This window comes from Setaria italica, plastid (genome assembly GCF_000263155.2).
Source record: "Setaria italica plastid, complete genome".
In the NCBI taxonomy this organism is placed as follows: Eukaryota; Viridiplantae; Streptophyta; class Magnoliopsida; order Poales; family Poaceae; genus Setaria; species Setaria italica.
The window spans coordinates 73,351-85,000 of record NC_022850.1 but is presented as its reverse complement, the minus strand read 5'-3'; the positions used below and the strand labels follow the sequence as shown (position 1 = coordinate 85,000).

At 38.2% G+C, this 11,650-nt stretch overlaps 12 protein-coding genes and 2 non-coding genes across 14 annotated transcripts; 13 read left to right on the top strand and 1 right to left on the bottom strand. All coding sequences in view use genetic code 11, as the record gives it.

Moving 5' to 3' along the window:
* Positions 1-3,028: 3,028 nt before the first annotated feature.
* Positions 3,029-3,102, top strand: trnI-CAU. The gene has a single exon. It is a non-coding gene; the product is annotated as a tRNA-Ile (tRNA).
* Positions 3,103-3,268: 166 nt separating this feature from the next.
* Positions 3,269-3,550, top strand: rpl23 (ribosomal protein L23). The gene has a single exon. The coding sequence runs from the start codon at positions 3,269-3,271 to the stop codon at positions 3,548-3,550; it is 282 nt and encodes a 93-aa protein (YP_008815793.1).
* An 18-nt stretch (positions 3,551-3,568) lies between these two features.
* Positions 3,569-5,053, top strand: rpl2 (ribosomal protein L2). The gene is made up of 2 exons: positions 3,569-3,952; positions 4,622-5,053. Exons 1-2 carry the CDS (start codon positions 3,569-3,571, stop codon positions 5,051-5,053), a joined length of 816 nt encoding a protein of 271 aa, YP_008815792.1.
* Positions 5,054-5,108: 55 nt separating this feature from the next.
* Positions 5,109-5,183, bottom strand: trnH-GUG. Its single transcript has one exon. It is a non-coding gene; the product is annotated as a tRNA-His (tRNA).
* A 130-nt stretch (positions 5,184-5,313) lies between these two features.
* rps19 (ribosomal protein S19) lies at positions 5,314-5,595 on the top strand. Its single transcript has one exon. It carries the CDS (start codon positions 5,314-5,316, stop codon positions 5,593-5,595), a length of 282 nt encoding a protein of 93 aa, YP_008815791.1.
* Positions 5,596-5,668: 73 nt separating this feature from the next.
* On the top strand, positions 5,669-6,106 carry rpl22 (ribosomal protein L22). The gene has a single exon. It carries the CDS (start codon positions 5,669-5,671, stop codon positions 6,104-6,106), a length of 438 nt encoding a protein of 145 aa, YP_008815790.1.
* Positions 6,107-6,165: 59 nt separating this feature from the next.
* rps3 (ribosomal protein S3) lies at positions 6,166-6,834 on the top strand. Its single transcript has one exon. The coding sequence runs from the start codon at positions 6,166-6,168 to the stop codon at positions 6,832-6,834; it is 669 nt and encodes a 222-aa protein (YP_008815789.1).
* A 71-nt stretch (positions 6,835-6,905) lies between these two features.
* On the top strand, positions 6,906-8,158 carry rpl16 (ribosomal protein L16). Its single transcript has 2 exons — positions 6,906-6,914; positions 7,757-8,158. Exons 1-2 carry the CDS (start codon positions 6,906-6,908, stop codon positions 8,156-8,158), a joined length of 411 nt encoding a protein of 136 aa, YP_008815788.1.
* Positions 8,159-8,266: 108 nt separating this feature from the next.
* rpl14 (ribosomal protein L14) lies at positions 8,267-8,638 on the top strand. The gene has a single exon. It carries the CDS (start codon positions 8,267-8,269, stop codon positions 8,636-8,638), a length of 372 nt encoding a protein of 123 aa, YP_008815787.1.
* Positions 8,639-8,777: 139 nt separating this feature from the next.
* rps8 (ribosomal protein S8) lies at positions 8,778-9,188 on the top strand. Its single transcript has one exon. The coding sequence runs from the start codon at positions 8,778-8,780 to the stop codon at positions 9,186-9,188; it is 411 nt and encodes a 136-aa protein (YP_008815786.1).
* A 57-nt stretch (positions 9,189-9,245) lies between these two features.
* On the top strand, positions 9,246-9,581 carry infA (translational initiation factor 1). The gene has a single exon. The coding sequence runs from the start codon at positions 9,246-9,248 to the stop codon at positions 9,579-9,581; it is 336 nt and encodes a 111-aa protein (YP_008815785.1).
* Positions 9,582-9,681: 100 nt separating this feature from the next.
* rpl36 (ribosomal protein L36) lies at positions 9,682-9,795 on the top strand. The gene has a single exon. The coding sequence runs from the start codon at positions 9,682-9,684 to the stop codon at positions 9,793-9,795; it is 114 nt and encodes a 37-aa protein (YP_008815784.1).
* A 167-nt stretch (positions 9,796-9,962) lies between these two features.
* On the top strand, positions 9,963-10,394 carry rps11 (ribosomal protein S11). Its single transcript has one exon. It carries the CDS (start codon positions 9,963-9,965, stop codon positions 10,392-10,394), a length of 432 nt encoding a protein of 143 aa, YP_008815783.1.
* A 67-nt stretch (positions 10,395-10,461) lies between these two features.
* rpoA (RNA polymerase alpha subunit) lies at positions 10,462-11,481 on the top strand. Its single transcript has one exon. It carries the CDS (start codon positions 10,462-10,464, stop codon positions 11,479-11,481), a length of 1,020 nt encoding a protein of 339 aa, YP_008815782.1.
* The last annotated feature ends 169 nt before the right edge of the window (positions 11,482-11,650 follow it).

Genomic DNA, 11,650 nt, shown 5'->3' with positions numbered 1-11,650 from the left:
GTCTTAAGAATCCAAAAGAGGTTGCTCAGAAGAGATAGATGTATCCCAACCTCTATTGCTCTCGCGTAAAGCCTTTTTTTTACGCGACAGGAAAAAGTGACTACGAATTCCCCTTTTTGTTTGCGAATCCCTGTTTGTATCCTTTGAGCGCACGCCCATAAGTAGCGATCAAGGAAATCGATCAAACGATCCCAATACCGTGAAAGAGAAACTTCCCAGATCCAGGGAAGCTTATCATAAAGGGCTTCAACAAGGGGTTTTATTCGTTCTTTGAGCAAAAAGATAAAGATCGGATAGATTCGAACCGCAATTGCAAAGGTAATAACTACTATGCCAGCCCAAATCATGATCTTCACCAACTTGGATTTGGTTCTCTCGCGAAAATCGCGAGTTGCAGAGATGAGAACCATGAAAAGCAAGATCCCGAATAAGAAAACAGAAACCGAGGAAACCACAAGAGTGAAGACTAGTAGAGTCTCATCTTTTGTCATTCTTTGCTCCTTTTTCACTCAATGATTCATTCGAATTTCCCAACCAAAAATTCTATATGTCTATTCTATGATATTTCTATATATATAGAATATGATATCTAATATGACACCCGATTTGTCAAAGGGATTGGATTGGTGACTTACCCATTCAGTGACTTTGGCACTGGACGTTCCAAAAACGGGTACTATCGGATCGGGTGAATTAGAGAATAGACAGAGGTCCGTTGGCATTTCAGCTTCTCTTCTCCTTTCGGGGCCTATCCGAAAGAGAATCCAGGACCTCTTGGTCCTGAATATCAGAATAGGACGAACGAACCGGCCTCCGCGGATATCTTTGCTTCGGAACAAAACAATTAGCATTAGGCTCGGTCAACTGGAATGTGTATTATCCATATGGGAGATCTTCCAATCGAGAAGATCCATCGATCTGAGAAGAAGAGAAAGGGCCCATTTTCTTTACTTATTCAGTTAAACCAAGGATTCGTTATGGAAGCAGATAGCAACAACCATTTCATCAGACATGCGTATTTTTGATTATCCGGTGGATTTACACAGTTTCATTAATGCAAATTGTTTGATGTAGTTAGTACTCAGGTTGTTCGACGCTCAAGAATTCTTATTTAGGCAGTTCATATCATCCCATACATAGTGTTTTGATCTAAGATTGCAATTCTTCCATGTTTCCGCAGTAGCATATTGTTCCATGGAGCTAGGGTCCAAAATAGGAATCAACAAGTGTTTCCACAACTCTACCGCCCGGCCAATCCTGTTCCACTGAATCCCCTCCCTTTTTCATGGCCACATATCTTTACGGCTAAGGAGTGGGAAATCTTTCTCCTGTTACACAAATCAAATGTTTCATTTCATCCGGGAAAAGCCACCTCTTTCTCCACAAACAATGTCTTTGTCATTTGATCCAGGAGCCTTCCGTTAGATAGGAACAGCTTTGCTAAATACTGAGAACTCTCGGATAGAGTATTAGAATGAAAAGACCAACCAGAAATAATTCGAATAAATAGCAGTCTCTGACAACTCATCCTCTTTAATCTGCTTGGACCCGCTCCAATACCCATAGGAAAATCCCCAGTCATATTCAGCGTACCTATCCCTGCAATCAAATAGATTGTCCCAAGGGCCCCATATTCTAGGAGCCCAAGTTATGCTATTGAAAATTCGTTCCTCTAGCAGTTCCGGTTTGACCATTCCGTTCCCTTTTTCAAACTCCACTTCTTTTCATATAGCATCCCTAATCAAAGAGAGAACAATATCCATTTCAAAACATTTCTAACGGATTCCTTGGTTCGGACCGACGAAGTAATGGCACTCGATTATTATCAACCCGAGTGCAATCTTTTTCTGTCGGTAAGGATTGCACCAGAGCACCTTCTACTTCTAATAGGCCATGAACTATAGATAGAGAAGAATCATTCTGAGCGAGTCCATAAGAAGCGACCCACTTTTTCATCGGTTCCGGGGGAAGACCAAAGATCTTGCGCGACCGGTCCGCCAGAAAAACTCAAAAGAGAAAGAAGTCTCGTTAATCTCTTCATGCTCGTTCCAAGTTCGAAGTACCGTTTGGCCAAAGAAAAAGCCGCTTCCTGACACGATTGCCTGTTTATATAGATAGATATAGGATCTATGGGGTTATTACTTAGAAGTCTATTTTGTACAAGACCCCCTCCTATCTGATAGAAAAGGGTCCCATGATCCCGAGCCGGTCTTATCTTGGCTCGCAAACCCCAAGTTTGTCTATGAAGAGCTAATCTAATTGTATTAGTTTCTATAATGGATTTCTTATGTGGAATACTAATGGATAGGGCCTCGTTGCTAAGTGCTACAAGATCTAGTGCACTGGAACTCGTGGTTATGGACCCGAATCCTTTAGTATGGAACATTGTCTTTTCCAAGTAAAAACCCCTAGTATATGAAAGAATGAAAAGGTGCTTTCGTTCTTGTGGAATAAGAAGCCCTCGTACCTTAATGAAAGGAAAATAGGAATTTTTCGTTAGGTATTTGACCAAATAGGATCGTCCAGTTCCTATAGAACCCATCACTAAAATACCCGATAGGGCTAAGCGGAACGAAAAGGGTTTTCCATAAGATGGTAAATGAAAACGATTAGCCCCACACGAGGTTTGGGAATAAGTGATTGTCTGATAATGAGCAAGGAATATACGTCTTTCTGCTAAAGAGCATCTATTAAACTCATAATTCATTAGATCCTTGTTAGCAATGTCAACTAGGTATCATAAGTAAATGGATCCCGGTTGTTCAATCCTTTGATAACCAAGGTCATTCTTTGCTAAAGAGAAATGATCACTATGGGTCAGACTCAATAGAATTGGATCCATTCCAAATAGCGAGAATTAGGATTCTTGATCCCTCTCAATCTCTCTTTCAATTCGAGGATCCAGAGAGGTGTTTTCATAGTCATCTCCGAATATTTGCCATCTCCGAATATTTTCGATTTCATTTTTCTATGATATGTCTTTCTATATGAAAATTGGTTATTTACGATGTACGATGATCCCTGTTAAGCATCCATGGCTGAATGGTTAAAGCGCCCAACTCATAATTGGTAAATTTGCGGGTTCAATTCCTGCTGGATGCACGCGAACGGGAACGGTCTATTGGAACTGGCTCTCTATCTATGGAATCTCATCCATCATCCATACATAACGAATTGGTATGGTATATTCATACCATAACATAAGAACAATAAGAACTCGAATTCTTATCGATACTGGAACTCAGAGCATAGGAGGGAAAGTCGATTTATGGATGGAATCAAATACGCAGTATTTACAGAAAAGAGTCTTCGTTTATTGGGAAAGAATCAATATACTTCTAATGTCGAATCGGGATTCACTAAGACAGAAATAAAGCATTGGGTCGAACTCTTCTTTGGTGTTAAGGTAGTAGCTGTGAATAGCCATCGACTACCCGGAAAGGGTAGAAGAATGGGACCTATTCTGGGACATACAATGCATTACAGACGTATGATCATTACCCTTCAACCGGGTTATTCTATTCCACTTCTAGATAGAGAAACGAACTAAAGGAGAATACTTAATAATATGGCGAAACATTTATACAAAACACCTATCCCGAGCACACGCAAGGGAACCGTAGACAGGCAAGTGAAATCCAATCCACGAAATAAATTGATCCATGGACGGCACCGTTGTGGTAAAGGTCGTAATGCCAGAGGAATCATTACCGTAAGGCATAGAGGGGGAGGTCATAAGCGCCTATACCGTAAAATCGATTTTCGACGGAATCAAAAAGACATATCTGGTAGAATCGTAACCATAGAATACGACCCTAATCGAAATGCATACATTTGTCTCATACACTATGGGGATGGTGAGAAGAGATATATTTTACATCCCAGAGGGGCTATAATTGGAGATACTATTGTTTCTGGTACAAAAGTTCCTATATCAATGGGAAATGCCCTACCTTTGAGTGCGGTTTGAACTATTGATTTACGTAATTGGAAGTAACCAATTAGGTTTACGACGAAACCTAGAAATCGATCACTGATCCAATTTGACTACCTCTACGGGATAGACCTCAACAGAAAACTGTTGAGTAACGGCAGCAAGTGATTGAGTTCAGTAGTTCCTCATAGAAAATTATTGACTCTAGAGATATGGTAATATGGAGAAGACAAAATTGTTTGAAGCACGCACAGAACCGGAAGCGCCCCTTGTTTCAAAGAGAGGAGGACGGGTTATTCACATTTAATTTGATGGTCAGAGGCGAATTGAAAGCTAAGCAGTGGTAATTAAGACCCCCGGGTGAAAATAGGGATGTCTCCTACGTTACCCATAATATGTGGAAGTATCGACGTAATTTCATAGAGTCATTCGATCTGAATGCTACATGAAGAACATAAGCCAGATGACGGAACGCGGAGACCTAGGATGTAGAAGATCATAACATGAGCGATTCGGCAGATTTGGATTCCTTTTCTATATATCCACTCATGTGGTACTTCATCATACGATTCATATAAGATCCATCTGTCTAGAGATCGTCATATACATCTAGAAAGCCGTATGCTTTGGAAGAAGCTTGTACAGTTTGGGAAGGGGTTTTTTGAGAAAAAAGAAGAATCTACTTCAACCGATATGCCCTTAGGCACGGCCATACATAACATAGAAATCACACGTGGAAGGGGTGGGCAATTAGCTAGAGCAGCAGGTGCTGTAGCGAAACTGATTGCAAAAGAGGGTAAATTGGCCACTTTAAGATTACCATCTGGGGAGGTCCGTTTGGTATCCCAAAACTGCTTAGCAACAGTCGGACAAGTGGGTAATGTTGGGGTGAACCAAAAAAGTTTGGGTAGAGCCGGATCTAAGTGTTGGCTAGGTAAACGCCCCGTAGTAAGAGGGGTAGTTATGAACCCTGTGGACCACCCCCATGGGGGCGGTGAAGGGAAAGCCCCCATTGGTAGAAAAAAACCCACAACCCCTTGGGGTTATCCTGCGCTTGGAAGAAGAACTAGGAAAAGGAAAAAATATAGTGATAGTTTTATTCTTCGTCGCCGTAAGTAAATACGTAACTAGGAATATGGAAAATTGCATTTTTGGAATTTGCAATAATGCGATGGGCGAACGACGGGAATTGAACCCGCGCATGGTGGATTCACAATCCACTGCCTTGATCCACTTGGCTACATCCGCCCCTTATCCAGCTAAAGGATTTTCTCTTTTTTCCATTCATCATTATTCTATTTATTCTGACCTCCATACCTCGATCGAGATAGTGGACATAGGATGCCACTCTTTAAAATGAAAAAAAGGAGTAATCAGCTGTGACACGAAAAAAAACGAATCCTTTTGTAGCTCGTCATTTATTGGCAAAAATCGAAAAGGTTAATATGAAGGAGGAGAAAGAAATTATAGTAACGTGGTCCCGGGCATCTAGCATTCTACCCGCAATGGTTGGCCATACAATCGCGATTCATAATGGAAAGGAACATATACCTATTTACATAACAAATCCTATGGTAGGTCGCAAATTGGGGGAATTCGTGCCTACTCGGCATTTCACGAGTTATGAAAGTGCAAGAAAAGATACTAAATCTCGTCGTTAACTGAATTCAGAATAGAAAGATTCAGAATAAACAAATCAAATAAAGTAAAGATAGACGGGTAATAACCTTATTTATGACAAGTTTCAAATTGGTAAAGTATACCCCTAGGATAAAGAAGAAGAAGAAACTCGCAAGAAAAGTTCCAACTGATCGTCTACTTAAATTCGAACGGGTTTTCAAAGCACAAAAACGCATACATATGTCTGTTTTCAAAGCACAAAGAGTTCTTGATGAGATTCGCTGGCGTTACTACGAGGAAACCGTTATGATACTGAACCTCATGCCTTATCGAGCGTCTTATCCCATCTTAAAGTTGGTTTATTCGGCAGCAGCAAATGCTACTCATTATAGGGATTTCGACAAAGCGAATTTATTCATCACTAAAGCCGAAGTCAGTAGGGGTACTATTATGAAAAAATTCAGACCTCGAGCTCGAGGACGTAGTTATTCTATAAAAAAAACCATGTGTCATATAACAATTGTACTAAATATAGTAAAGAAATCTAAATAATCTTTAGATCAATCCAAGATTTCGATTCCCAATAAAAAAAAGAAATAGAATAGAAAAATATGGGACAAAAAATAAATCCACTCGGTTTCAGACTTGGTACAACCCAAAATCACCATTCCTTTTGGTTCGCACAACCAAAAAATTATTCTGAAGGTCTACAGGAAGATAAAAAAATACGGAATTGTATCAAGAACTATATACAACAGAATAGGAAAAAAGGCTCGAATAGAAAAATAGAATCAGACTCAAGTTCTGAAGTAATTACACATATAGAAATTCAAAAAGAAATTGATACAATCCACGTCATAATCCATATTGGATTCCCCAATTTATTAAAGAAAAAGGGAGCAATCGAAGAATTAGAGAAAGATCTCCAAAAGGAAGTTAATTCTGTAAACCAGAGACTTAATATTGCTATCGAAAAGGTTAAAGAACCTTATAGACAACCTAATATTCTTGCAGAATATATAGCTTTCCAATTAAAAAATAGAGTTTCATTCCGAAAAGCAATGAAAAAAGCCATTGAATTAACTAAAAAAGCAAAGGGAGTAAAAATCAAAATTGCGGGTCGTCTAGCAGGGAAAGAAATTGCACGTGCCGAATGCATCAAAAAGGGCAGACTGCCCCTACAAACAATTCGCGCTAAAATTGATTATTGCTGCTATCCAATTCGAACTATCTATGGAGTATTAGGTGTAAAAATTTGGATATTCGTAGAAGAAGAATAACTAACCCAGTCTTCCCATTCCTCTTTCTATAAGATTTAATGAAAATTGATAAATCTTTTAATATAATTGCTATGCTTAGTGTGTGACTCGTTAGTTTTTTCTTTAGGGTCAAAAATAAAAAAAAATTGGCTGAACCCTACTAAAAATAGAAAAAAACTTAGTAATTCTAGAAAATTAACTAATAACCAACCTATTGCTTCGTATTGTCGAGATCCTAACTAAGAACCAGTCACTATGTGAATAAATACATCTATAAAAAATGAGTAGATCTATCATATAGTTGTAGCAACTGCATTTTTTTCTCTACAAAAGAAACCTGATTTTAGGCTGTGAAGCAAAACTAAAGGGATGTGGATAAAAGGAGGGATGATAGATAGAAGGAAGAAGAATAAGAAAGATATAGGATTCCAATGTGTATGGTCTATGAATTACATCATAAAAAAAAGCAATGTGATAAAGCATCAATATAATAAAATAAAAAAAGAGAGAATTCGAAATCGTAACTTTTGAAATAACAAATGTTAATAAAACTGAGAAAATTGACTCGGAAAGACATTTTTTGGAAGCTCCATTGCAGGATTCAAACCTAACCATTAAAGGAGAAGCAGTGGGAACGAGAAAACCTATGACCATCGGATTTTATTGAAAAGAATCCTAACACTTCATTGGGTGGGATGGCGGAACAAACCAAAAAAGTGGCTTTATTTGATAAGATTCTAAATTAACAAATAAGACAGGAAAGAGTAAATATTCGCCCGCGAAATCCTTATTGGATTAGAATACTTTACCACGATTCAATAAGAATAAAAATAAGGAAATTCGCACGCTTTCTCATTTAATTCGCGAGGAGCTGGATGAGAAGAAACTCTCATGTCCAGTTTTGCAGTAGAGATGGAACTAAGAAAGAACCGTCGACTATAACCCCAAAAGAACTAGATTTCGTAAACAACATAGAGGAAGAATGAAGGGAAAATCCTGCCGAGGCAATCGTATTTGTTTTGGTAGATATGCTCTTCAAGTACTTGAACCCGCTTGGATCACCGCAAGACAGATAGAAGCAGGACGAAGAGCAATGACACGATATGCACGTCGTGGTGGAAAAATATGGGTGCGTATATTTCCCGACAAACCGGTTACAATGAGACCCACAGAAACACGTATGGGCTCAGGAAAGGGATCCCCCGAATATTGGGTAGCCGTTGTTAAACCAGGTAGAATACTTTATGAAATGAGCGGAGTATCCGAAACTGTAGCTAGAGCAGCTATCTCTATAGCTGCCAGTAAAATGCCCATACGAAGTCAATTTCTTCGATTAGAGATATAGAACCCCAAAAAGGAGTATTTAAGATAAAAAACCCAGGTTTTTCTTTCTAGAAAGACAATATTTCTTTCATCCTTTTGCATTGAAATAACAAATTGAAATCAAAATAATATGATTCAACCTCAGACCCTTTTAAATGTAGCAGATAACAGTGGAGCTAGAAAATTGATGTGTATTCGAGTCATAGGAGCCGCTGGTAATCAGCGATATGCTCGTATTGGTGATGTTATTGTTGCTGTAATCAAAGACGCAGTGCCCCAAATGCCTCTAGAAAGATCCGAAGTAATTCGAGCTGTAATTGTACGTACATGTAAAGAATTCAAATGCGAAGATGGTATAATAATACGCTATGATGACAATGCAGCAGTTATCATTGATCAAAAAGGAAATCCAAAAGGAACTCGAGTTTTTGGCGCGATTGCCGAAGAATTGAGAGAATTGAATTTTACTAAAATAGTTTCATTAGCTCCTGAAGTATTATAAACACTAGTAGACGAGATATAGATCAAAGAAAAAATTAGTAGATTGTGTCTCACGTATATGCTTTAAAATCTAAAATTAAAAGAAAAAGGAAAACATGTTGATTATAGAAAAATTAGGAGGAACCTAGAATTAGAGTCTTATGGGCAAGGACACTATTGCTGATTTACTAACCTCTATAAGAAACGCAGACATGAATAAAAAAGGAACTGTTCGAGTAGTATCCACAAATATTACCGAAAACATTGTTAAAATACTTCTACGAGAGGGTTTTATTGAAAGTGTTCGGAAACATCAGGAAAGTAACAGATATTTCTTGGTTTCAACTTTGCGACATCAAAAGAGAAAGACTAGAAAGGGAATATATAGAACTAGAACCTCTTTAAAGCGTATCAGCCGACCTGGCTTACGAATTTATGTCAACTATCAAGGAATTCCTAAGGTTTTGGGCGGAATGGGAATTGCTATTCTTTCTACCTCTCGAGGTATAATGACAGATCGAGAAGCTCGACTAAACAGAATTGGGGGAGAAGTCTTATGTTATATATGGTAATGGCCCCACCTATAGTACCCGAATTCTATCTCGAACTTCCTATTTTGAAAATAAAAATTGAAAAATAGGAGAAAAAAATATGACAGAAAAAAAGAAAAAAAAAAACCGAGAGAAGCAAAAGTCACTTTCGAAGGTTTAGTTACGGAAGCCCTACCCAACGGAATGTTCCGCGTTCGCCTAGAGAATGACACCATCATCCTGGGCTATATTTCAGGAAAGATCCGGTCTAGCTCTATACGAATACTGATGGGGGATAGGGTCAAAATTGAAGTAAGTCGTTATGACTCCAGCAAGGGGCGTATAATTTATAGACTTCCCCATAAGGATTCGAAGCGTACCGAAGACTCGAAGGATACTGAAGATTTGAAGGATACCAAAGATTCAAAGGATTAGGTTTTTCTAGGGTAATAACTTCCAAGTTTCAAAATTTAAGTGAAGAGACTCATTTTTTCCAAAAGAATAGATTCATAGTTTAAGAAAGGAATACCTATATATGAAAATAAGAGCTTCCGTTCGTAAAATTTGTACAAAATGTCGACTGATTCGCAGGCGTGGACGAATTAGAGTCATTTGTTCCAATCCGAAGCATAAACAAAGACAGGGGTAATCTTTCGAAAAAGGAGCTTTTCTTTCTAAAAAAAAAAGTACCTACGGAAATGTCCAAATTCCAAATAAAAAAAATGAGAGTAAAGGATATATTTTACCCTGAAACGGATATCTTTGTATCTTTTTTCTTTTTGTTATTTCTAACTCATATTTATGAGATAATAAAATATGACAAAAGCTATACCAAAAATAGGTTCACGTAAGAAAGTGCGTATTGGTTTGCGTAGGAATGCCCGTTTTAGTTTACGGAAGAGTGCACGTAGAATAACAAAAGGGGTTATTCATGTTCAAGCCAGTTTCAACAATACCATTATAACCGTTACAGACCCACAAGGTCGGGTGGTTTTCTGGTCCTCTGCAGGTACTTGTGGATTCAAAAGCTCACGAAAAGCATCACCCTATGCTGGTCAAAGAACAGCAGTAGATGCTATTCGTACAGTGGGTTTGCAACGAGCAGAAGTTATGGTAAAAGGTGCTGGTAGCGGAAGAGACGCCGCATTACGAGCCATTGCTAAAAGTGGTGTACGGTTAAGTTGTATACGCGATGTAACACCTATGCCGCATAATGGATGTCGACCTCCTAAAAAAAGACGTCTGTAAAAAAAAAATGAAACCGCTTTCAAGAGAAATAAACGATTCAATGATCAAATAATAATACTAGTCCGTTATGGTTCGAGAGGAGGTAACAGGATCCACCCAAACACTAGAGTGGAAGTGTGTTGAATCAAGAGTAGATAGTAAGCGTCTTTATTATGGTCGTTTCATTCTGTCCCCGCTTAGAAAAGGTCAAGCGGATACTGTCGGTATTGCCTTGCGAAGAGCTTTACTTGGAGAAATAGAAGGAACGTGTATCACACGCGCCAAATTTGGGAACGTGCCACACGAATATTCTACAATAGTAGGTATTGAAGAATCCATACAAGAAATTTTACTAAATTTGAAAGAAATTGTATTGAGAAGTAATCTCTATGGAGTTAGAGACGCATCAATTTGCGTCAAAGGTCCTAGATACATAACCGCTCAAGATATAATCTTACCGCCTTCCGTAGAAATCGTTGATACGACACAACCTATAGCTAACTTGAGAGAGCCGATTGATTTCTATATTGAGTTACAGATCAAGAGAGATCGCGGATATCATACGGAACTCAGAAAGAACTCTCAAGATGGAAGTTATCCTATAGATGCTGTATCCATGCCTGTTCGAAATGTGAATTATAGTATTTTTTCTTGTGGGAATGGAAATGAAAAACATGAGATACTTTTTCTAGAAATATGGACGAATGGAAGTTTAACTCCTAAAGAAGCGCTTTATGAAGCTTCTCGTAATTTGATTGATTTATTTCTTCCTTTTCTACACGCAGAGGAAGAGGGCACTAGTTTCGAAGAAAATAAAAACAGATTTACTCCACCCCTTTTAACCTTTCAAAAAAGATTCACTAATCTAAAGAAAAACAAAAAAGGAATTCCATTGAATTGTATTTTTATTGATCAATTAGAATTGCCTTCTAGAACGTATAATTGTCTCAAAAGGGCCAATATACATACACTATTGGACCTTTTGAGTAAGACTGAAGAGGATCTTATGCGAATTGAAAGTTTTCGTATGGAAGATGGAAAACTTATATGGGACACTCTCGAGAAGCATCTCCCAATTGATTTACTTAAGAACAAGTTCTCGCTTTAAATCAAAAAAAAGCAATTTTGCATCTTTGGCACAATCTATATTTTCGCGAAATGGATCATAATAAAATGGATTTTAGGTATCTAGGGAAGATTCACTTGGAAGTAACTATTTCCTAGATACCCATGCAGGGGGCTTCGCGGTTGAATGAATCAACTCGAAAAATCCCTAA